The sequence below is a fragment of the Natrix helvetica genome, assembly GCF_964273705.1.
Source record: "Natrix helvetica genome assembly, chromosome: 4".
NCBI lineage: Eukaryota > Metazoa > Chordata > Lepidosauria > Squamata > Natricidae > Natrix > Natrix helvetica.
The window spans coordinates 64,784,801-64,809,488 of NC_138550.1; the positions used below are offsets into that span (position 1 = coordinate 64,784,801).

General features: G+C 41.1%; 1 protein-coding gene and 1 long non-coding RNA gene across 4 annotated transcripts in view; both read left to right on the top strand.

Annotated features, from left to right (window-relative positions):
* DMD (dystrophin) overlaps window positions 1–24,688 on the top strand; it is a 1,188,090-nt gene that overhangs the window by 1,006,417 nt on the left and 156,985 nt on the right. For 2 of the 3 annotated variants that reach the window (XM_081951523.1, XM_081951524.1), the window contains exon 62: window positions 16,967–17,028. In XM_081951523.1, coding sequence (XP_081807649.1) covers window positions 16,967–17,028 — 62 coding nt within the window. Of the gene's footprint in view, window positions 1–5,270; window positions 5,524–16,966; window positions 17,029–24,688 lie in introns of those variants that run through there. The other variant, XM_081951525.1, reaches the window with a different exon arrangement.
* Window positions 6,052–8,446, top strand: LOC309391262. Its single transcript, XR_014175250.1, has 3 exons — window positions 6,052–6,098; window positions 7,595–7,693; window positions 8,359–8,446. It is a non-coding gene; the product is annotated as an uncharacterized lncRNA (long non-coding RNA).

A 24,688-nucleotide genomic window follows, 5' to 3' on the forward strand; every position in this document is an offset into this window, starting at 1 on the left:
AATTTCCTCACCAATTTCCTCACACACTTTCTTTTCCGCTTTCTTTCCATTCCGGAGCTGTCCCAACTTCAGCAGCTTCAAGGCTGCATTTCTGTCATCGGGGAAAAAAGTTTTTCCTGGATCGATCAGGGACTTTGCGGTGTCCCTGGGATCAGCAGGATGTACTCTTCACTATCACCATCTCTACAGGATGGTTTAGGTCCAAAAGGATCGTCCAGTGACAGAAATATCGAGTTCGATCTTGGCACTCCAAGATCGCACGTCGTATCATCACGACGTCAGCTCACTTCTTAGTTACTTAATTAGTTACTAATTACTATCAAAGTATTGACTACAATGTAAATATAATGGAGATATGAACAATTAATATTATTACAAGTGTTAGTACTACTGTTTTTACATTATTAGAGAAGTTAAAATCGATAGGAAGGCAATATAGAATGGAGAACTACAAAGGCTAAACATAAATGCCAATACAGAAAGCTATATAACTACTTTATATTGTTATGTTTGTCTTGTTTTTTCTTTCTTTTTTGATGTGTTTTCTTTCTGTTTTTAAAGGTAAAAATGTTTAATAAAAACTATTTTAAAAAATAAACATTACATAAGTTGGTCAAACTACACAGATCCTTAAGCCTGTCCTACACAAGAATTCCTACTTTCTATGGGAAAGCAAAAGTAACATAGATATCAAATACTTGCTCAAAATAGATACTGAACAAAATGCTAATTTATTAAATGGAGAAATGGTTTACTGTATATGACCAGAGAATTTCTGAGATTTTATAAGAAATATTTTCTTAATAAATAAGCATGAAAGGCTGAACATATTATTCTTTATGAATTAATACACATTTATTATTTTGCTGAATTGTGTCTCATCATTGGTATTGAACTATTAATTTAAAAAGAGTATAGAAACACTTATATCATTTTAGAATAATCATTTTCATTGTGTTGTGCAACTGATGTTTTGATCTGCAGCTCAAACAGTTAATGTGCTTTGAATTGTGAAATGTTTCAGATTGTCTTCTTCAGTATTTTTTAAAAGGTGGTGTGTGGGTGTAAAGAAAAAAAGCCAAGAGAATGTATACACTAATTGGGGGTTTCACCTGCTGTGAATCTAATTGAATATAATGCCTTTTTGTTACTGAAGGAGAAATAAGATTATGCAAAGTATCAAAATCTCAGACCTCTTTTTTCATTTACTCAGAACAGAACAGAGTTGGAAGGGACCTTGGAGGTCTTCTAGTCCAACCCACTGCTCAAGCAGAAAACCCCATAGCATTTCAGACAAATGATTATCTAATCTCTTCTTAAAAACCTCGTTATAGAGCACTCACAACTTCTGGAGACAAGGTGTTCCACTAATTATTCTCACTCTTAGGAAATTCCTCCTTAGTTCTAGGTTGTTTTTTTCCTTGATTCATTTCCATCCATTGCTTCTTGTCTTGCCTTCTGGTGCTTTGGAGAATAGTTAACCCCCCTCTTTGTGGCAGCCCCTCACATTTTGGAATGTTATCATATCACCCTTAGTCTTTCTTTTCATTAAACTAGATATACCCATTTCCTGCAATTGTTCATCCTATGTTTCACCCTCCACCCCTTAATCATCTTTGTGGATCTTCTCTGCACTCTTTCCAGAATCTCAATATCTTTTTTGTTTTGTGGTGACCCAAACCAGATACAATGCATTGTCCAAGGCCCATTCTGGCTCGGACCAGGGGCTGTTCTGAGGACTCAGTGTTGCCTAAGGCTGGGCGGTGCTGCCTGAGACTGGTCAATAGGCCTGGGAAAGGAAAGGGGCTCCCCTGGGAGATATTGTTGGGTTCAGGGAGAACGTTTCTTGGCAGCCAGGCGTGGCTGGTGGGCACCTCCTTCTTCTGCAAGTGTCTCTTAGGTGATTAAACTTCCTTGCAAAATGTGGGCTTTCCTGGCACTCTCCCATCAATGACCTGGCCTGGTTCAATCCTGCTTAGCTTTTTGAGATCACTCAAGGTGCTGCTGCCCAGCTTGGACTTCTGGAAACTTTCCCAACGTGAAGATACAGAGCAGAGTTTCACAAGCATGGGAATTTACAGGTGTTCCCATTTCAACTTTCCAAGTTCTTGCAATGATCTTGGTCTCTGGGAAGTTCCTGGGGTTGATGCCCTCATCTGGGGGTGCCCAGGTTATGCAACCTTGCAACAGGCAAATGCTCTCCCTGGTTTCTCAACTCTGGGCCTGCCAGAATACTTCACTCCTTACTACAGTACACTGAAAAGAACACAGATTTATTTAAAGAGAACCTTCATTTATACCACTGGTAGCAAATCTTTTAGAGACCGAGTGCCCAAACTGCAACCCAAAACCCACTTAGTTATTGCAAAGTGCCAACATAGCAATTTAACCTGAATAATGAGGTTAAATAATGTACCTAAAATAATGATAAACAAGGCAGAGTTCAGCTAATTGTTCTAAAAAAAAATGTGATAAATGCACTTTTATGCCCCTTCATTTTTTTCTGCTTTTGAAATATTACACTTAGCAACAATAAAAAAGAAAAACTTTTCTAATATCATTTCTCTTTCCCACCCTCTTTCTTTCCCTGCCCCTCCCTCTTTCTCTCTATCTCTCTTTCACTTCCTCTATCTCTCTCTGTTTCTCTCTCTTTCCCTCCCTCTCTTTCTCTCCCTCCCCTCTCAAACCCCAACAAAACCAGTGAACTCTTCTTAGAAGGATCTACTCAAGTAATTGGAGGACAAACTGAAGTTTTGAGAGTGACTACAAACTTAGAAGGGAAGCAAGCTGGGGTTCTCTCTCTCTCTCTCTCTCTCTCTCTCTCTCTCTCTCTCTCTCTCTCTCTCTCTCTCTCTCTCTCTCTCACACACACACACACACACACACACACACACACACCATTCCTGTGATGGGTCCACTGTCTCCTCCCTGAACCGGGTCAGTTAAGTCCTTCTGGCAAGGGAAAGTCTCAGCATCTGCGGGGTTCCACCACCACTCTTCTCTCTTCAGGCCAGATCTTTTCCAGACACCCTGCCAAAGTCCCAGGGCAGCCCATATCCCTTTACCTGCTGCTGCCGCTGGTGTGAGGAAAAGGGGGCAGGTAAGAGGAGCAGCAGAGTCCAGTTAACCTTAGAAGGAGATCAGGGGGCCCCTGAAACGAAACGGAGTGCGGTCCTCATGGGGATGCAGCAGGGAAGTGGGGTGAGTGTGTAGGATCACCGTTGCACAGGAGGGCAGGAGGGAGCTGGACCAAAGAAGGGAAAAGCTAAAGAGTCCTCCTCTCCTTTCTATTGCTCTGGTGAGGGCTGAAAATTTGCAGGGGTTGGTTTGAAAGGTACTCTCCACATGAAGGCACTCTGCACCTGTCTAACAATTAAAACAAATATTTCGGTGAAGCCTATTTAGTTCTTGGGCACTCTATGTACCTGACTTGATTACCTGGAATAGGTACCCAATAGCTATGTTTATCTACAGATACCACATTATTGGAAAAGGAAAGTAGTTTAGTGCACCAAATACTGTCCTATCAGTTTGTTGAGTAAAACCAAAATGTGTTAATCTACAACTTAATTATATAGATGGATAATTTTCCTTAACTTCATATGGAATTCACTTTGAACAAGGAGAAAGCAGTAGCTGAAGAAACATCTGTAGTTCCTTTTGTATAACAAATAATGTGTTTCTTTATGGATGAATCAGATTGTGTGCATACATATTTCCTGTTTGTATGTATATGTCTGCAAGGATCTTATCAGGATTGATGCACATCTGTTTGTGAATATTGTGTGTGAATATATACCGCATCTGTGTATGTCCATAGACAAGCACATGGTGAGCCATTGGGTCATATGAGGGGGGGGGCTAGGAATGGCACATTTGGCAGCATCCTGGATCACTTTCTTGCTGCTTCTCTTATAGCAAGGTGTTGGGGGATATTTTTTTTCTCCAGAGCCTTTGGACAAGTCCACCTCATTTTTTAAATTCAATGTTTCTTTTTCCAGCTGCTTTGCTACAATGAATTTGGTCCTGCTCAGTTTTCAGAAAGTTATTAACATACTTTTCCAAAGCTGCTTTCTTTCCAATAATTGTATGGCTTACAAATAATAATAATAACTGAATTATGTGCAAAGATTTTCCATATTTAGGCTGATCCATTTGAACTGCTGCATATTCTAACCTTAAATGTATGCTATAATTTTCTATATTATTTGTTTTTTTTTAATGTATAGAGATAAAACTATATCTTTTCCCCCCACTATGCAATTACTTAGTGGCATTACTTAGTGGCATATCTGCACTAGCGGACTTACACCATATTAATTCTGTTCAAATGTCCCTTCTGTACTGGATACAAAGTAAAACATTAACAGCACTAAAAACTGGTTCTGCAGCACATCAACCTTTCCCCTCAGGCTGAATTTTGTTATAGGCAACTGCACAGGATAACGTAAGGGCCATTTGCTGGATTCAGCTGCTTCTATCTTGGCTAGTTCATTGAAGGAATGGAGAGTACCTCCAAATTTTCTCGAACATTAGTTGATATTCAGACAAATAAAATTCACTTTCCTAGAGCATGGCTTTGTGTTACATTTATAAAATGTTTGTATGTGTATGTATTTATTTCAGAATAAAAAAATCATAGAAGGGACTTAGGCTGTCATCCTGTATATGGCCTAAGTAGTACTGATTTCAGAGTGGATGCTTACTGAATCCCTGCTTTGTGAGACAGAAAAGGCTGTGCTATGAGATCCCCGTAAGTGGTTAAATCATTAAACTGTCCATGTGTTAATATTAACCAAGTGTAAATATGGAAAAGGAAAGAAAGTGGTGTAGAAAGATAACTGGATAGATCTGGGCATGGAGGAAATCAGAAGGGAGTTATTGATTTATTACAGACTACCTTTAGTAATACTTGGGGGCTGCATCTCATGGAGTGGAACTAGTTGGAAATAATTAGATCCGGAACAAATTTACTTTAAACTCTATCAGTTTTTCTATGTCCTCTGAAAAAACAAGAAAATAAACAGGTAACCTAGTTTAAATGCAAAGTCCGTAAGCGTTCGTTAGATTCCATCATTTGTACTCAGCCTTTGTGAAAATAAATGGGTGGTTCCGCGAAATGCTTTGCGGATTTGGGCCACATTCTGGTTATCTTGATAGCTCTAAAACGCAGGCTGGCTCAGAATTTCTGGTTCCACCTTAAATAAACAGCCACCATCACACAATACCACCCACCCCCGCATTATTTTTGTCCCCAACCGCGCCGTCTCTTCGGAGCTCTTCAATTGTTGTTTGCAGGTTGAATAGGTGGAGCCGAGGCAGTGCGGGCTCCGCCTCGTCTAGCCCTCTGCAGCTTCCCCAATCTCTCCAGCAGCTGGCCCACGATTGCCGTCCTCGCTGCAGTGCTAGTAGCTCTTAGGCGCAGCGGTTGTTTCGTTTTGCGTTAGGCTGCCGCATTTTTCTTTTCCTTCCTCTGTAGTCATTGAATCAAAGATATAAGGCGATGAAGGAACAATCGAAAGGGTAAGTTTAATGGTTATATTTCCTGAATAAATAACCCGTCAAATGGTAAAAGTCATTAGGCAAGCAAAGCAGTTAAAGCTTCATTAAACTTCCGTCCGCGTCTTTATATAGGGAATTTAATTTACAGCTTGAAAGTCTTTCCTGCCAATTGTTTTTCTTTGATTGTTGGTGCAAGTGTGCTTATTGATTGGCACACGCATAAATTAACCCTTAAGGCTGTGTACTTTAAGATTAAAGGTTTCTCCCAATAGAGGAACGCCGAGATTTAAAAAAAAATTCTTCTCCCTATTTTGTTTGTTTGTGGGTGTTTATATATATGTATAGTAATTTTCCTGAGCTCAATCCGAATTCTTACTTCTCTGCCATACTGTGGATTTTATGTTCTTAAAAGTCTTATATTTTTTAACCTTGCTTTTTGTAAACTGCTCTTTTCAATCGTGTTGTATGTATTGTGAATCTCCATGCGTTAAGATAACCCCCGCCCCCACCTCCGAGAAACCATCCTGTTCAATCTCATTTGTGCAAAGATCCTGGAGAAAAAAACACATACTATGCCTTTCATTCACTATGGAAAGGTCACATTTCTGCTTGATTTCTTTGGGGAATAGGAACTGGCATTTAATTCAGTGCATTCTTTCTCTGCAATGTGCTTCCTTGTCTTGATAAATGTGGTCTAGTTAGAACATGCTGGCTGTATAGGAATGAATGAAACAATGCAGGTTGGAAGAGCTGAGCAGGGAATTGGAAAATAGGAAGCAAGTTGGTATCAAATGTTTGTGAAATGTGCCATTGGAGAAAGCAGTTAGCCTCAAGAAGGAAAACTTTAGTACAAAATAAGAGAATTGATTTTTAGATGTATCTTGAAGATTATTTTTGGCATTCATTCCCCAGTGGAGGAGAAAGAGATATCAATGCCACTTGTGCATGTGTTATTTTTTATGAATGGTAGAGCAGAGCAAATAATGAATTAAATGTATTTATTGAGTCAAATACATTTCAGATTGGTATTTCCATTTACCTTTGGGGCATTTAAAAGCCCAGGCTATTCTGTAGGAGACAGTGCTTTAATACAGTACTTTTCTATACTCTGGTCTATACTAACTTACTCTTAGTTGAGAAAAGAACCTTCATTTTAATGTATTTTTTCTGTAAGTAAAACATAATTTATTGACAATTGTACATGTAATATTAAGAGTTGAGAAAGCTGTTTTGTGTAAGTTGCTTGGCTCATTTTAAGATATAATTGGTTGCAGATATCATATGATTTTGAATTTGGTAGAAGTGTAATGGATAAGCTTTAAAAAGCATATGGATAAGTGGGCAAGCAACAGCTGGAGGTACTGGCTCCCAACTATTCTCAGAGTGCATAAAATAAAATGTTGCACAACAAAAGAAAGGCAGAAATAATTACCATATTATAAGCAGCTGATAGTTGCTCTCCTCTGCTTCTACTTGATACTAGTGTAAAAACTTTTAAAATGTATTCTGATCTAGTGTTGGAATTCCAGGAATCCTAGATAAAGCTTACTCCAAAAATTAAAATTAAATAATTTCAGTGTGTATATGTGTAGTCCTTCTCAAGCGCAAAAAACTGCTTTCTCCATTACTACTCCATTTTCTCCAGAAATACAATGGAATATATAGAAAAGCAGATTTCAGTTTCTGCTTCCAAAATAAACTATTAAAGTATCTTTAGTAGAGGCTTTCTAAGTATGTTGGATGTCATTCTTTAGTTTTCTGTTCACTCAAGCCTTCTCAATATCTCAATTTCAATTTCATTTTGGGATGGTATGAATTTTATGTTTAATTATTTTTGTTTATAACTGCGAAATATTTGTTTTTAAATGATTTTCTGCTTATTGTAAAACTGCACAAGTTCTCTTTATATCAAGTAATATATGTTCCTGCTTAATTTACATCAGAGACAATATAACATATTAAACTAAAACAGTGTAGCAGCTCTACAGTTTCAGTCACTTTAATTATGCATTGTAAAATTATTCCTTAATTTTTAAATTATTATTAGATAGGTATTGTTGGTTGCCCTCTCACAGCATTTTCTTATTTGCAGTTTTATGTGTTCAATTTTACTGCCCTTTTATCACATGGATGTGGGAGTGGAGGACACAATTTACTCCAAGGCTATGGCAAATAAAATACAATCTACAGGGTGAATTTGTTGTGGCTTGCTTATTTTTCAATTTCATTTTCAGCTTCTTAGAAGAAACGTGTGTGTGTGTGTGTGTGTGTGTGTGTGTGTAGATGAATACTTTACTTTGAAGAATATAGATTGGTCTTGGGTTAATGTATTTTAAAGAAAATCGTAATAAAGAAAGTGCAGTAAAGAAAATTAAATTGAAAGGGTATAATGGGATTCAATTCAAAAGAAAACACTAAGAATGTATTTAATATTGTCTCATAAAATGTTTAATTTGTAAAAGACCTATCTGTAATTTTTCTATAGGAATACTTTTTTGTTTGTTTTAAATTGTGCCTTTATCAACTGAAATGAGGTCATCTTGCAGAGTCTATATTGTGAGTGCCAATAAAATTTAAACTATATCTCCTGGGTAGTTGATCATAAATTAATGCTCTGTGAAATTATATTTTTCTCTGATTTTATATGAGGAACCTGATTTTGAATAGCCAAGTTGGCCAGTTGATAATTAGGAATGAAGGAAGAATCTTCATCTGCCACAATTTTTCTGGACATGTTGAATACTTTATATGCTATGTATTAGTAGTTACCCAGATTATTTCATCTTTTTCCTTTTCCTTTTAGTGTTTTGGCTAAGTGCAGAAAAGTGTAACAGAATGTATTTTTTCTTAAACCAGATCATTTGTCTATACAACTCTACACTGAAAAACTAAGGGAGGAGGAGCATTTTCCTACTGTTGGATAAAGGGAAAGATGTGATCTGATGATATATCACACCTTACATTTTGGAATTCTCAATTTGCTTCAGAACATTTGAGCCAATTGGTGGTTTTCCTAAAGTAGAGATCGATTGGTTTGAGCAAACACCAATTTTCTTCCACTATCCTTTCATTTTTTTCACCTAAGAATTTATCCTTTCTACTCCTATGCTTTAAAATACAGAAATCAGATTAATTAAATATTAATTTATTAAAGTAGTAAAATATTTTTCAAAACTATTTGAATAAATAACTATTTAATTAAAACAAAATACTTAATGTGTGTGTCAAGGTTCCAAGTAACACCCCCAATGCAGTGCTGGGCTCAGGATCCCGTTCCAACCGATATGGTTTGAACGGGCCCAGCATCACCCACATGGATGCATGCAGCGCACGCATGCGTTGTACCTGCCTGCAACACCTCCGCAAGCCTCCACGACACTTCAGCTGTTTGGTGGAGTGTTGTGCAGGCACCGTATGCATCATGCATGTGCATGGAAGTGCCAAAGGCTTAAAGGACCGGTAAGGAGCTTGGTTAGGTGGGTAGACCCTCCCGAGCACCGTACCGGAACCTTCCAGTGAACCAAGTACTATAATCGTCCTCTAAATAATCTAGAGTCTAGAATTATTTTCACTTCATAATGGGTTTCCTCTTGCACCACTATAGGTTTGGGAGCTGGCCAGGTCAGTGGCCTTAATCTCGCCCTCACTGCTGGCTTTAACAAACTGTATGAAACTGTATACATGGGAGACTAAGCTGAACTTTCACTGGGTTAATTACTTTCACTATGGGGAAAGGACCTAAAACTTTGGTCCCAGTTTTTTACTGGGCAACTTCAGTCTTATGTATTTAGTTGACAAATAAACCCAATCTCCCACATGGAAGGGGGGCTGAAGAGATTAGTGTTTGTCCACTTGCTTCTTATCTGCCTCAGCGGCTTCTGCCAGTGCTTTTTTCATAGTCTCCCACCCCTTTCTCAATGACTCCCATTAGATCAAAGTCATGGAGAAGTGGGGGTTCTCTGGGCAGCTTGGGCATGGGACAAAATCCATGCCGCTAGTGTCTTGGAAAGAGGTCAGTCTGGTGTTCTATGCACAGCGTTGTTGTAAGCCACTTCTGCAAATGGCAACAGGTCCACCCAGTTCTCTTGTTGGTAATTCACATAGCATCTTACATATTGCTCCACCATTGCGTTCGCTCATTCTGCTGCCCCGTTTGTACTCAGATGAAAGCCGAGCTAAGTCCTTGTGTGGATCCAACCGATTTCAGGAACTCTCTCCAAAACTTTGCAGTGAATTGGACTCCTCGAATTGTAATTACCCAGCGGGGTATCCCGTGCAATCGGTAAATCTGTTTGATGAACATCTTTGCCAGCTTCTTCACAGAGGGCAATCCTGAGCAGGCAGTAAAGTGGGCTTGCTTGGAAAATAAGTCGATTACTATCCAAATCACTATACTACCCCCACTCTCTGGGAGTTCAACTCTAAAGTCCATTGCAATTTCTTCCCAAGGTCTGCTGGGGCTTGCTACTTGTTGAAGGAGTCAAGGGGTTTTTCCTGGTCTCATCCTTAAGGCAGAACAAGTGGCATAGCTTATTATGTAGTCCTCCACATCCACTTTCATCTTCGGCCATCAGAACTCTCCTAACCAGGTGCAGGGTTTTTAGGAACTCGAAATGGCCGGCCAGCTTTGAGTCATGGCTGTATTGTAGCACTTCTAGTCTCAAGCTGGGAATATATGGTTTGGAGCCCTTCCAAGCTAGCCCATCCGTCATTGTCAGGACGTCTTTATTATTTGCGAGCCAGGGGTCAGCTGGAAGCACAGTTTTCAGTGCTGCTGTCAGTTTGTCCCGTCCGGGATCAGGTGGTCGTCTGGCTTAGGCCCTGGTGGTGACTTCTGCTGCCTGTTGTGCGGAGCAAATGATGACATGGACGATTTCTTCCCTGCAGCTATCAAATTGAGGTTTTCTTGATAAAACATCAGCGAACAGTTTTTTTCCCCGCTTGGATGTACTTCAGTTTGAAGTTATTTATTTATTTATTTATTTAATTAGATTTCTAGACCGCCCCCTCTCCCCGAAGGGACTCGGGGCGGTGTACAGGTATAAATTTTAAAAAGCTATACAAACAATAGTATACATAGTTAAAATTAGATTAAATAGCCCCTGTACGAATTTATAAAAATTAAAGCTTAGACCATAAAACCAATCATAAAAATTTAAAAATAAAACTGAGGTGGGAAAGCTGGAATTAGGCCAGGCCGGCTAGCTGGAACAGGTGTGTTTTGAGTTTCTGATGGAAGGAGCGGAGGTCCGTAGTCATTCTAATGTCAGGGGGAAGGTCATTCCAGAGGGTCGGGCCCATCACAGAGAAGGCCCTTCCCCTAGGCGTCGCCCGCTGGCACAGCCTAGTGGATGGCACCCGGAGGAGTCCCTCTCTGTGTGAGCGAATAGGCCAAAGGGATGTATGGGGCAGGATACGATCCCGCAAATAACTAGGTCCTGTGCCATGGAGCGCCTTGAAGATGATGGTCAGCACCTTGAAACGCACCCGAAAAGCCACAGGCAGCCAGTGTAGCCCGCGCAGGAGAGGTGTTACGTGGGAGTAGCTAAAGACTCCCGAAATTGCCCGCGCGGCCGCATTCTAAACCAGCTGCAGCCTTCGGGTGCATCTCAAGGGGAGCCCCATGTAGGGAGCGTTGCAGTAGTCTAGCCGGGACGTCACAAGCACATGAGTGACTGTGCGAAGGGCGCTCCGGTCCAATAGGGGACGCAATTGGTGCACCAAGCGAACCTGGTGGAACGCCCCCCTTGCCACGGCTGTCACATGGTCGTCCATGGACAGCCGGGCATCCAGAAGGACGCCCAAATTGCGTACCCGATCCACGGGGGCCAGATGTTCGCCCCCAATGACCAGTGATGGAATAAGCTGGTTGAACCGGGGCGCCGGTAGCCCCAGCCACTCCGTCTAGGATGGGTTGAGCTTGAGTCTGTTACTTCCCATCCAGATCCGTACGGCTTCCAGACACCGGGACATCACTTCGATAGCATCGTTGGGGTGGTTTGGGGTAGAGATGTATAGCTGGGTGTCATCCGCGTACAGATGGTAATCTACCCCAAACCCACGAATGATCTCGCCCAGCGGCTTCATATATGCATTGAACAGGAGAGGCGAGAGGACCAACCCTTGAGGCACCCCACAAGTGAGCGGCCTCAAGGTCGACCTCTGCCCCCCTGCCAATACAAATTGCGCTCGGCCAGAGAGGTAGGAGGAGAACCACCGCAAAACGGTGCCCCTCACCCCCAACCCCTCCAATCGATGCAATAAGATACCATGGTCGATGGTATCGAAAGCCGCCGAGAGGTCTAATAGGACCAGGATGGAGGAGCAGCCCCCATCTCTGGCCCTCCAGAGATCATCCACCAACGCAACCAATGCCATCTCCGTGCTGTGGCCGGGCCGGAAACCGGACTGGCGTGGGTCCAGATAATCAGTTTCCTCCAGTGGTCTGTCTCGGCTCAAGACCTTCCCTCACAATGACCGCTACCCCACCACCCCTGCCTAGTGCCCGTGACTGATGAAATGCGCGGTAACCTGGCGGGCACATTTCCACGAGAGGGAGACCTCCCTCGTGGCCCAGCCAGGTCTCCATAATTCCTGCCAGGTCCGGCTCCCCCTCTGACACCAAGTCATTAATGAGGGGGTCTTTGTTGACAACGGACCTGGCATTGCATAGCATCAGCCTCAGGCCCTGGCTCTGTAGGTCCTGACCACCTAGATTGCGGGGGTTGGAACATATGACCGGCCGTACCCAACGACCGTGGTCTCCCAACCGGTGATGAGATCTCTGTCTACCCTCGCATCTGCCCCTCCCCACGACCGTTGGAATGAAAAGACCCTCTTCTGGAGTATCCCTACTCTCCCCCCCCCATTAATGGCTCCGCTCACTTCCTTATTAACTCCACCCGCCGGCTTGGCACTGGTCCCTCCCTCAGCCTGGCTTACCCCTCCCCCCACCCTAGAGCCCCCTAAAAAACAAATTACAAATTTAGCTAAAAAACCCCTGAGGCCATGCCTCGCCCACCTCTCTGGATTGATGTATCCCTCATCGAGGTGGGCCCTCGTAAGAGCAGAGGGGCAGACCTGCAAGAGGGGGGACTCCCGCAATAGGATTAGGTCTGCCCTTGAGTACATGGCGGAGACGTACATGCTTGAGTACATGGTGGAAACATACGTCTTGACTTCCCTGGTGCTACCTCCCGCTGCGGGGAGGCGGAACCGGAAAGTTCCAGATGGTTCCGCCCCAGGCGCCTGATGGAACCTGATAGGTTCCAGACGGAGCTTGGGCCACCTCCTGTAACCTTGACCCGCGCCCGGGTAGAGGACCTGGTAGTTGCGTGGAATAATGCAACTACCGGGGCCTTGAACCGGGTGGCGCCTTTGCGGCCTCTCTGGCGGCAATGATCCACCCTAGCCCCTTGGTTTACCGAGGAGCTAAGGGTGATGAAGTGCCGCAAGAGACGTCTAGAGAGTCGTTGGAGATCCTCTCGCTCCGAATTTGATCGAACACAGGCACGAGCCCATTTAAGGACGTACCTTGTGGCATTGAGAGTGGCCAAACGCCAATATTGTGCCACTCTCATTGCATCCGCGGAGAACCGCCCTGCCGCCCTGTTTCGGGTGTCCCGCTCCCTCTTGTTTCAGAGGCTGCGGGAGGCCCCCCTACAGGGCAGGGCAGAGGAATTTGGTAAATATCTGCAGGATAAAATCGCTCAAATCCGGAAAGATTGGGTTCCTCTCAGTGATCCAATGGAGACGTCCATGGCGAGTCTTGAGGTATCGATCTGGGAGGAGTTTGACTTGGTTGCCATCGAGGATTTGGACAGATTGCGTGGACGACTGCGACCCACCACATGTTTATTGGACCCGTGCCCCTCCTGGCTTGTACTGGCATCCTGGGAAGTCACACGAGACTGGCTCCTGGGCCTAGTGAATGCTTCGCTGAGTGAGGGGTCTCTCCCGGCCGCCTTGAAAGAGGCGGTGGTGAGACCCTTGCTCAAGAAGCCTTCCCTGGACCCTTTGGAGCTGGCCAATTATCGTCCCGTCTCCAACCTTCCCTTTTTGGCGAAGGTTGTAGAGAGTGTGGTGGCCTACCAGTTTCCACGACATCTGGAGGAAAATGATTATCTAGACCCGCGCCAGTCCGGCTTCCGCCCCGGTCACAGCACGGAGACGGCATTGGTCGCGTTGGTGGATGATCTCTGGAGGGCCAGAGACAGAGGTTGTTCCTCTATCCTGGTCCTATTAGACCTCTCGGCGGCTTTTGATACCATCGACCATGGTATCCTGCTGCGCCGGCTGGAGGGGTTGGGGGTCCGGGGCACCGTTTTGCGGTGGTTCGGCTCCTACCTTTCTGACCGGACGCAGCGTGTGTTGGCAGGAGAAGAGAGGTCGACCCTACGCCCCCTTACTTGTGGGGTGCCACAGGGGTCGGTCCTCTCTCCACTCCTCTTCAACACATATATGAAGCCGCTGGGTGAGATCATCCGTGGTTTTGGGGTGGGATACCATCTGTACGCTGATGATACTCAGCTGTACTTTTCCACCCCGAACCACCCCAACGAGGCCATCGAAGTGATGTCCCGGTGTGTGGAAGCCGTACGGATCTGGATGGATGACAACCGACTCAAGCTCAACCCCTCCAAGACGGAGTGGCTGTGGGTACCAGCTCCCTGGTTCAGCCAATTAATTCCATCATTGGCCATTGGGGGCATTCAACTTGCCCCCGTGGAGCGGGCGCGCAATTTGGGCGTCCTCCTGGATGCCCGGCTGTCCATGGATGACCATGTGACAGCCGTGGCAAGGGGGGCGTTCCACCAGGTTCGCCTGGTGCGCCAATTGCGCCCCCTACTGGACCGGGACGCCTTACGCACAGTCACTCATGCGCTGGTGACGTCCCGCTTGGACTACTGTAACGCTCTCTACATGGGGCTTCCCTTGAAATGCACCCGGAGGCTACAGTTGGTCCAGAACGCAGCCGCGCGGGTAATTATGGGGAGTACTAGGTACTCCCATGTGACACCGTTCCTGCGCGAGCTGCACTGGCTTCCTGTGGTCTATCGGGTGCGTTTCAAGGTTTTGATAATAATCTTTAAAGCGCTCCATGGCTCAGGACCTAGTTACTTGCGGGATCGTATTCTGCCCCATACATCCCTGCGACCAATCCGCTCGCACAGAGAGGGCCTCCTCCAGGTGCCGTCCACTAGACAGTGTCGGGGGGCGGCGCCTAGGAGTAGAGCCTTCTCTGTGGCGGGCCCAGCCCTGTGGAATGACCTCCCTCCGGATATTAGGAATACCTCTGACCTCCGCTCCTTTCGTATTAAGCTTAAGACCCACCTATTCCAAGCAGCTGGCCTGGCTTAACTTTGATTTAACCATATCGCTCCTGATGGGTTTTTATTGGGTATTTTAATTATATTTAATTATCTAGGGGTTTCTAAATACTGTATTTTAATTGTTTATTTGTCAGCCGACCTCCTTCTTGTGTATGTCTCGGTATATGTCTCTGTTATATGTTTGTTTTGTCCACATATTTATTTCATATGTTTCGTTGTACGCCGCCCCGAGTCCTTCGGGAGAGGGTGCGGCTAAGAAATAAATATTTATTATTATTATTATATATGCAGGCTTGTTTGAGGTGCCTGGAGTTCGAGGTTTACAGCAGACCAGTCAAGTATAACAGTAACCAGTGTTTTCCAAATCAAAAGAAAAGCCATAAAGCCTCAACACTTTTGCTTTGCTTTCTCCTTCCTCTGAGTTGGAGTTCTGCTTCAAGACTAAGGCCATGTCCTCTCCTGCTGAAGAGGAGAAGGAAGCCTTCCACGCAAAGCCCTCAGGTCAGGTTAACAGGGAGCACAGTCTAGATGTTCAAAGCACTTCACTAAAGGGCAATCTCGGGAAGCATCTGAATTACGGGGATGCCGGCATGCTTCTTCTCCAGGCGTGGGAGACGAGCTCCAGCGCCTCGTAGTGGCTGCAACAGGGGGCGACAAGGAGCAGGCGCTGCGCTGACCTCCAAGCAATTCTCTAAAGTTGAATCGTCTGAAGTATTGTGCCCAACAGATCTGTTTGGGAGATAGTTTTCTAAGGGTTTTAAGGGCTTTGAGGTTTTTGTGATCAGTCCAGACCTCGAAAGGCACTTCACCCCCTTCAAGAAATTGCCTCCAGTAGAGGAGAGCCCAGCGGACTGTGTAGGCTTCCTTTTCCCAGGTAGTCCACCTCCTCTCTGTTGGTGAGCTTTTTGGACACATAGGCACATGGCAGGAGTTGCCCTTGTGGGGTTTCTTGTAGGAGCATGGCCACAGCTATGTTGCTAGCATCAGCTTGGATGATGAACTGTTTTTCTGAGTCTGGGTGTTGGAGGATTGGCTCTTCTGCAAAGAGTCGCTTTAATTTTTCAAAAGTTCTTTGGCAGTCCATTGACCAGGCAAGTGGTTGATTCGGCCGTGGTTTTGTAGGAGGGTGTCCAGTTTTCAGCAGTTCTGTCAAGGGTAGTGCGACTTCTGCAAAAGCTGGAATGAATTGTCTGTAAAAGTTTGCAAACCCCAGGAAGCTTTGGAGCTGTTTGCGAGTGTGTGCTGTTTGCCTCCCTGCCCTCCCTACCATGGTATCCTTCTCTTAGCCTCTTGCCACTCGCATTCGCTCATGTTACACTCTACTTCCTTCAGTCTCCTTGTACTTGCATCGACCAGTATCTTCCTTCATTTGGCATCTCTGCACTTGCACTGCACATACCCTCCCCAACTAGTCTTGGGCATGCGCTGGGCCTCCCCCAGCCCGCACTTCAGCACCCAAGCACCCCTGGAACCTATTTTTTCCACTTAACAGTCCTCACTCTTGGGATTATGGCAGCAACCTTGATTGCCTGGATCATAACTTGAGGACTACCTGTTATGTACATCTTATTATAAAAAGATATAAAATTAGTGCATTGCTGAGCAACAGTCTCATTAAACTCTTCTGTTCATCAGTTAGTACTGTTGTTATTCCAGGACAGTGTTGTCCCTCTTAACTGATCCCTAGATAATATCATTTAGAGCAGGGGTCCCCAACCCCCAATCCTTGGACTAGGACCGGTCTGTGGTATGCCAGAAATTTCTGTGCAAACAAGCCAAACCCCATTCACGGGATGCAGGCAGCACATGAAACCACTCCACCTCCATTCCACAAAAAAAACCTCTGTCCACAGAACCAGTCCCTGGTGCCCAAAAGGTTGGGTATTGCTGATTTAGAGATCTGCCTTACTTAATAAGGTTGCTTCTCATGCTACTTTGATATAAGGGAATATACGTTGATGTGAAATTTTTGATAAGCCTGAAATGATTACTTTGCTGTATGTTACTCACGATAGCGAAGAAATTTAAATGACAACACTTTACAGTTATGAAAATGTTTGATAGAGTGTAATTAGGAGTTATTGCAAGCTTAAACATTTAAAACTCTTCATTTTGTTTTTTTTGCCTTATAGTCATGAGATGCAGACTACTTGCTGGGATCATCCCAAAATGACAGAGCTCTACCAGTCTTTAGGTAAGAAATTTTTATTAAATCCTTGAAATATTAGAAATATATTTATTGATAGTAAAGGCTCAATTTTGAATAAAATGGCTAATTTTAGATTTTTAAATGAAATGGGTGGTTAGCATCATATTTTACACTTTAATGTCACACATTGTGTCTACCATTTTCTTGTTTTGCCTTAGGCTTCCTTTCTCTTGCCATGTAGTGGGCCATAGACTTGGTTCTGCTTTTGGATTCATTTAGCATTGCTGAAGGATGCATTATAATTTTTCATTAGTTTTGAATTAGTCTTTCCTGCCTAGTCATCCTCTAGATTATTAACTTTAATTCCCAGAATTGTGTGGTCCACATAGCCATTGCTGAGATTCTGGGATTCAAAGTCCATGTATCAGCAGGACATCATGTTAAGGAAAGGTGAATTTAGATTAATAGTCTCCACTCAAAAAAAATTGTTTGTTTACATCAAAGGCCAGTAGGGAGCAGCAGAAATGTGTTGTGGTGGTGTGAGGGCAAAAAAGAAAGAGATAGGAGAAATAGCTGTTGTGAAGGCCTCATGAAGGGCCAGCAGCTGCCTTCCCAGGTGCACCTTGTCAGCAGTAGGAGGAAGAAGACCATGAAGGTCAGCTGATGACAGTGGGAGTGGCTGCAGGGCTGGGGGTAATGGAGTGCATAGTAGCCAAATGGGCAGACAGGGCAGTAAATAGAGTGGGAGGAGTTGAAATGTACACTACAGGGTGGTTTGCCAAATGTCCAAATTTTGATCATGTGATTATGAGGATACTGAAGCATCCTTAACTTCAAGGACCAATTATACATACCATTTGTTCAGTCTCATAATGATTTTGAATAATTCCTCAGCAATGAGACTTCCTGTAATCATCAGTATAGTTATAGTTCTCCCATCAAAAAAAGCTTGTTTTGACAATGTGAGGATTCCAGGAAGGCAAATATTTATTTGAGGAAAAATTGGAATATAGGACATAAGACTTGCTCAGAGTAAACTAGAGGTAGTTATAGTTTATTCTTCCTTTTCAAAGAAGATTCCTGTGCTCTGTGTTGGCCCTAATTGCAATGCCACATCTTAAACCTTTTTAAAGTCTTTTGCCTATCAGTTTATTGCCAAGAGTCACAATGAGAAGAAATTGAGAGCCTTCTTACAAGAGAGGAATTTTGATTTTTCTAGAAGCTAGTTCTTGGGTTTACGATATTTTCTTTGAGGGATCAGGTGACTGCATTATAAATCCTTAACATCTATTGTTTCTCACTGTGGGTCCACAGTAGGTAATTACAATACAAGGAGTGATGATTGACATTTTGCAGTCACAAAACAGCCATATCTATTTTTTTTTGCAAATGATCATTTTTTTCTTTTGTTTTTTAATGGCCAGTGGAAGGCACCTTGCTCACAATCCATTGAAATGAAATAAAAAGTAAAACAAACATTTGAATATGTCATTTACTCTTTTGTAAAATCTACCACAATTTCAGCTGTTATATTTTGCTTGGCTAAAATAAATTATAATAATGTTAAAATGTATATTTTTAACAGCTGGAAGTCCTAGCAGGTTATGGTGACTTACAAGTGTAATAAACAAATAAAATGCTCAAAAATGTTTATTAAGAGTTTGCGGTTTTTATTTTGTACAAAATGGTAATATTAAAACACTGGATGTTTATTATCCATATAATTACCTGCTCCACCACACTCACAAATGAGTGACATTTCCTAGGTGGCAGCCTTTCATGCATCTTCATTATGAAACTATGACAAAAATTTACACTGTGGTCAGTCAGATAAGGACTTTATGTCTTCCCTTATTTCCAAAGACTGATCAAAATCACTGATTTCTGCTGACAGTAGTAGCCATTGTGGATAACAATATAAATTAGAAACATGGAGAATTGGGAAAGACCAGAATTACTAAAATGAGCCAACATTATCAATTAAGATGTTAGATTAGAACTGGAGAAACACAAATTAAAGCCCACTTGCAGCCATGGAAACTCAGTGTATGAAGGTGTGACTGAGTGTTGCTCAAACATTTTTGAAAACATTGCATTCCTATTTATGTATTTATTTAGTGCAAATTATTGTATTGACAAATCTCAAGATAAGGACAATGTAGCACCCAATTACTTCAGTTAATATAATTAAGACATTCCCTTATATTTCATGATGCAGGTTTAACACCCCAGAAGCCACAGAAAGCCATTACGTATCCTTGGTAAAGAAGCAAATAGTGTGCCCTGGTATTTTTAATGAATCCTTGTTATCTAAGTAACAAATGGTCTCAGGTGTAGCATTGCAGTAAAATCCTCTTTGAATTGAATTAGGCTTCTATACGAAGATCATGTCCTACAAAGCAATCACAAAATGCATCCCAAAACACTCAGCAGTTATTTGGATCTATGAAAATAAAAGGACATGTTAAATAACAACTTTATTTATTGCACTATCCTATACTGACATACTATGGATTATTTTAATGATTGGAAAATTAGCTATAGTTACTGATTAGTCTTTGTTATTACCAAGCTATCTTGTGTTTCTTTTCTTTTTTTTTAAACAAAGTTTTATTGGTTTTTTTAAAAAAAAATAAGGAAAAGGGTATTGGAGTAGGTTACAAATTTTGGCAGTTACAATGTGTGAAGGGTATCCCCGCCTCCGTACTCATAGTATTCATTTAAACAAATAATTCAATATTACATAGTAGTAATTTGTCAGCATATAAATTCATATACAAGTTTCAATCAATTTGTATAAAGCCGATTTCCTTTCATTTTTGTGATCTGAGTTTTCTTGGTATTGCCCCTTCTCCCCCCGGCAGCAGAGCTCCGGCCCCTCCCGTGTCCTGTATGTCGGGTGTAAGATCATCAGGTACATCTAGGAGTGCTTTATTTTTTTCCATAAAGGCCTGTGCCTCTATGGTTGTGTTGCTATCTTGTGTTTCTTGTTGCATTTTTTAGCTTTGTTTTTAATTGAAAGTCACCAGTAAGAATATTTCTGCTATTTGGATTTGATTTTTGATATTGTTAAGTTAGTTGATCAAATTCTTGGTTATTTGTATGATCTCTAAATCCAGAAATCAAGCAAGAAGAAATGTATTCTATTGTAACTTCCAAGTAAAACCAAGTGCAAGCCATGACTCAGCAGTAAAGAATGTAATTGCTATGAGTTTTTTGAATAGGTATTACAGTGTAAGAGGACAGGCAGCTTATGAAACACCTCTCTTTCCGAGGCTTCTAATTTGGATAGATGTGCTTGAAATACATTAGTTCTGACATAAGCAAAAGCTCTTTCAGCTGTAATGTAAATTTCTGAAATAGCCATTTACAAAAATGTAATAATTTTTTGAAAGAAATAAAAAATGTTATTAGCCTGGAAAGAAAGTATTTCTGATACAGCAAAACTTCCGTTTAGTTTACCCTATCTCTAATTGTTATTAGAGAAAATTTCCATCTCCTCAAAACAGGTGACAAGTCTGTTGCATCCAAATTACCTGAATTAGATAGATACTATTTTTAAAATGTTAATTTTACCTTATTTATACTGTAGCCGCTTACCTCAATAATGTTGCAAATATAATTCCAATAACTATATCAGTCAAAGAAGATTTTCATTATGCAAATTTATAATGTAGATTGAAAGTATTGTATTTTCCTCACCTGAATAAAGTTATAATTACAGAAATGACATAAATCAACATGAATTATACAATTCTGTATTTAACACACTTCCATGGAAAATGATACCTCCCTTTCCCTAATAATCTATTGAGATTTTTCTGTATCATCTACAGCTATAACAGAAAAAGGAGTAAAAGCAAGCATTGAGTTGTACAAGTAGACTTGTTTAAGAAGCAGCCTTTTTCTAGCTATGTTGTTTAATCCCAGTAGTCCTGGGGAGGGGTGTGTGACATTTTTGGCAGATACAGTAGCATGCAAAATATGGAGGTTGAAGAAAAGTCTCTTTTTTGTGGTGTGACAACAAGAAGGAAATCATTGGAGTTTACTATATGACTTATGGTTGAGTAAGTTATTATCTCCCATTTTTTTATTTTAAAGTGCATTTGTATTTTGTGAGCTATGTTTATTTCTCTGTAGAATTTGTAGACATGTCTCTATTATGAGATACCTTGCTATATAAGGAGTCAACTGATGACTGAAGATAATGTTGATATGAGGTAATCTGAATCCTAGGCAAAGGGAGAATTTGTATGCAAAATGTTACACATCTGTAATAGTCTATGTGAGAATATTTTGGTAGATAGGAAGAGCATCTGCAGACCAGGCAATGGTCATGTAAGAAGCAATTTAGCTCACAGAACAAAAGGAAATATGTCAGACATTTCAAAAGGAACATGGACTATAAAGGCAAGGGGGGAAGAGATGGGCTTTCAAGACTTGGAAGATTCTGTTACTGTAACCTTACAATGTAAGTAATGTTAGTAGTCATAGTTGGACCTTCCTAGCTGAGGTACTTCACTTTGAAGGTCTAATTATATGTTTTGGTGAAATCATATATGAACAAAACACATCTTTCTGCATATTTAAAAGATTGCATATTAGTTTGTGCAATTGTTCATGCATTCAGAGTAAGAAAATTGTGTCATCCCTCCAATCAGTACTTTGTAACAATTTAGCAGAATGAACAAATATTTCCGGTAGATAAAGAGTTTATTGTTGCTTTTAGAATATTTTTCTCCTCTTCCAGTATTTGTTAGTATAGAAAGATTTTCCATAGCATTCATTTCTGAAATTGAGAAGGACATTCTAAAATTGTTGTTTCTTTCCTGTAAGCATTTGTTGGCTGATTTAAAGTATGTTGAAACTCTTGTCATGCTGAAAAGACCAGAAAAAAGCCAAAAGGAACGTAAAACCTCTTGTTAAAAAAGCAGACCAAAAGCTTTTAACAGTTTATATATTTAGCAAGTGTAAATTACCCAATTTATTGTTCTTTAATATAATATCTTGATGGGGTTTCGGTAGGCCAAAAATGCTGTGTTCAGTGTGTAAGATGCACCCAGATTTTCACCCTCTTTTTTGAGGGAAAAAAGTCCGTCTTATACTTTGAAAAATATGGTAAGTTCTTTTTCTCCCAGTTCTAAAAAATGTTTAAAAATGGAAGCCAAAATAATATTGTATAAACTATGTTATTTTCTGTTGTTGGGTTTATTTTGGTTTTTTGCATTATACCTGAATGAAGAAATTGAATGTCATGTTGTCTATGGAGACAACTATTGTTATTGGTATACGGTTATGCTTCCTGCATAAGCATAAAGGAATGGTATCATGTGTTTTGCAGCTCTTTAAAAAAAAATGATGGTGACCTGTAGAAATCTTTCAGGCAAGGCACGGTATTTATTCTTGATTTGTATGAAAGCCCATTCTGTTCTGTTAATTGGAACTTGAAAAAGACATTTTAAATAAGTATATTATATAACAAGGCAGTTTTGGAAGAACTTTAATGCTACCAAGAAACAGGGTGGAATTAGGAGAAGGTAGTACTTTGTAAAATTGCATTCTTATGTTGGAGGACTAGTTCTTTCTTCCCTCATTTCTTTTTTCTTCAAGAACACCCTTATATACTGCATCATAATAGGCAGCTATTCAGTGTTGCAATAGATTATTATTATATACTTTATTCGTTAAACATGAAACTCAGTCAACTGAACATTCAAAAATGCATCACAAATACCATTGACTGGTGCTAATGGTTGATACGGGTTCCTGCCAGTGTCCTAGGTATCAACCAAGTATCTTCTTAAAATGTACAATGTTCCGAGTAGTGCAGTTTTTTCAGTGTTATTGAAAAATAACACTGGTGTTATTGCAGGGAGCTGTAATTTCTTGATGTGTTTTATAAAATTATTGGACATGGTACCAAGTGCCCCGATGACAATGGGTATCACTGTTACATGTTTCATCCATAATCGCGTAGTTTTGATGGCCAGGTCGCGATGTTTCGTGATTTTTTCCCCAGTTCTTTTTCTTTGACTTTGGCGTCTCCTGGTACTGTGATATCAATAAATTGTATGTTTCGGTTTTCAACTACTGTGATATCTAGCGTGTTGTGTTCCAAATGATGATCTGTCTATTTGAAAGTCCCACGAGATGTTCACATTCTCATTTTCAATAGCTTTGTAATCAGTGTGTGCAATTTTGCTGCATTCACATATTAAATGTGAAACAGTTTCAATTTTGTTGTGGCAAAGTCAGCAGTTTGGATTGTCAGTGGTTTTTTGTATCATTGCTTTTATGGCATTAGTTTGTAGTGCTTGTTCTTGAGCAGCCAGTATTAAACCTTCTGTTTCTTTCTTGATGGTTCCCATCTCAAGCCATGCCCATGTCAAATTGTTTTCACATTTTCCTTCAATGTTTTTCAAGTGCTGTCTATGCAAATCTTTGGTTTTCCATCCATTTAATCTGTCATCCATCTGTTTTTTTAAATATTCTACCTTTGTTTCCGTTGTTTTTATAATGTTCTCCATTTTCACAGTCTGCAGCAATTTTTATATACTTTTGTTCACATAGTCATTCAAACTTAATTTTTCTTCTTCTACAGTTTGATAGATTTGTCCCCTACTTTTCTTGGCAGGTACAACCTATTGATGTCACTTTGTGGATGTAAAGTGTGGTACATATTCAAAAGTTTATATGTTTTCCGGTCCAAGTTTTCCAGTTTAGCCAATGTCCAGTTGATTATTCCAGCTGGATAGTGTATCACTGGAACTGCCCATGTCTTTAATTATGTTTCCAGCATTCAGCTTTGATTTTAATATTTTGCGGACCCTCCTGATTTATTCCTTTTGCATTGACTTTTCCATTCAAGATGTTACCTGCTTCCAATATGCCTAGGTACTTGTAATCATCATCCTTTGCTAATGCTTTCACAATGCTTTCATTTCCCAGTTCTATTCCTTATTTTTTTCCCCATTTTTCCTCGCTGCATGGATAGTATAGCACATTTTTCAAGTCCAAAGTTCATTCTGATGTCACCGGTGAACAGTTGAACTGTGTTGAATATTGATTCAAGTTCAGTGGGGCTTTTCGCATACATTTTTAAGTCATCCATGTATAGTAAATGGTTTATCTTGCCATTTGGCTTGAGATTTGGTATCACAGTTTTGTATTTCGTAGGATTATTGTCAGTGGAATTAATGTGATGTTGAACAATAGTGGTGAAAGTGACTCCCCTTGGAAGATTCCTCATCTAACGTTGACTTCACCAATGTTCTCCCCATTTGCTGTTAGAACTGTTTTCCATTTTTGCGTATTTGCTTTCAAAAAGGTACAAATATTTTTGTTGATTTCAAAGTTTTCCAGACAGGTATTAATCCAGCTGTGGGGTAATGAGTCAAATGCCTTCTTGTAATCTATCCATGCCATATTTAAATTTGTTGTTCTTTGTTTTGCATTTTTTAATACCTCTTTGTCAATGAGCAGCTGATCTTTTGTTCCTCTTGATTTTTTATAATTTCCTTTTTGTTCTACCAGATACAAACTGTTTTCCATCAGATGAGTGAATACTGAATTTGCTAGTATGCTAGTAAAAAGTGTGAATGTTGTCAGCAGACAAGTGATCAGGCGGTGTTACTTGTTTCTGTGCTCTTTTCTGGATCTTTCATTATCAAGTATGGTTAACCATGCTTCGCTTGTTGCATTTTGA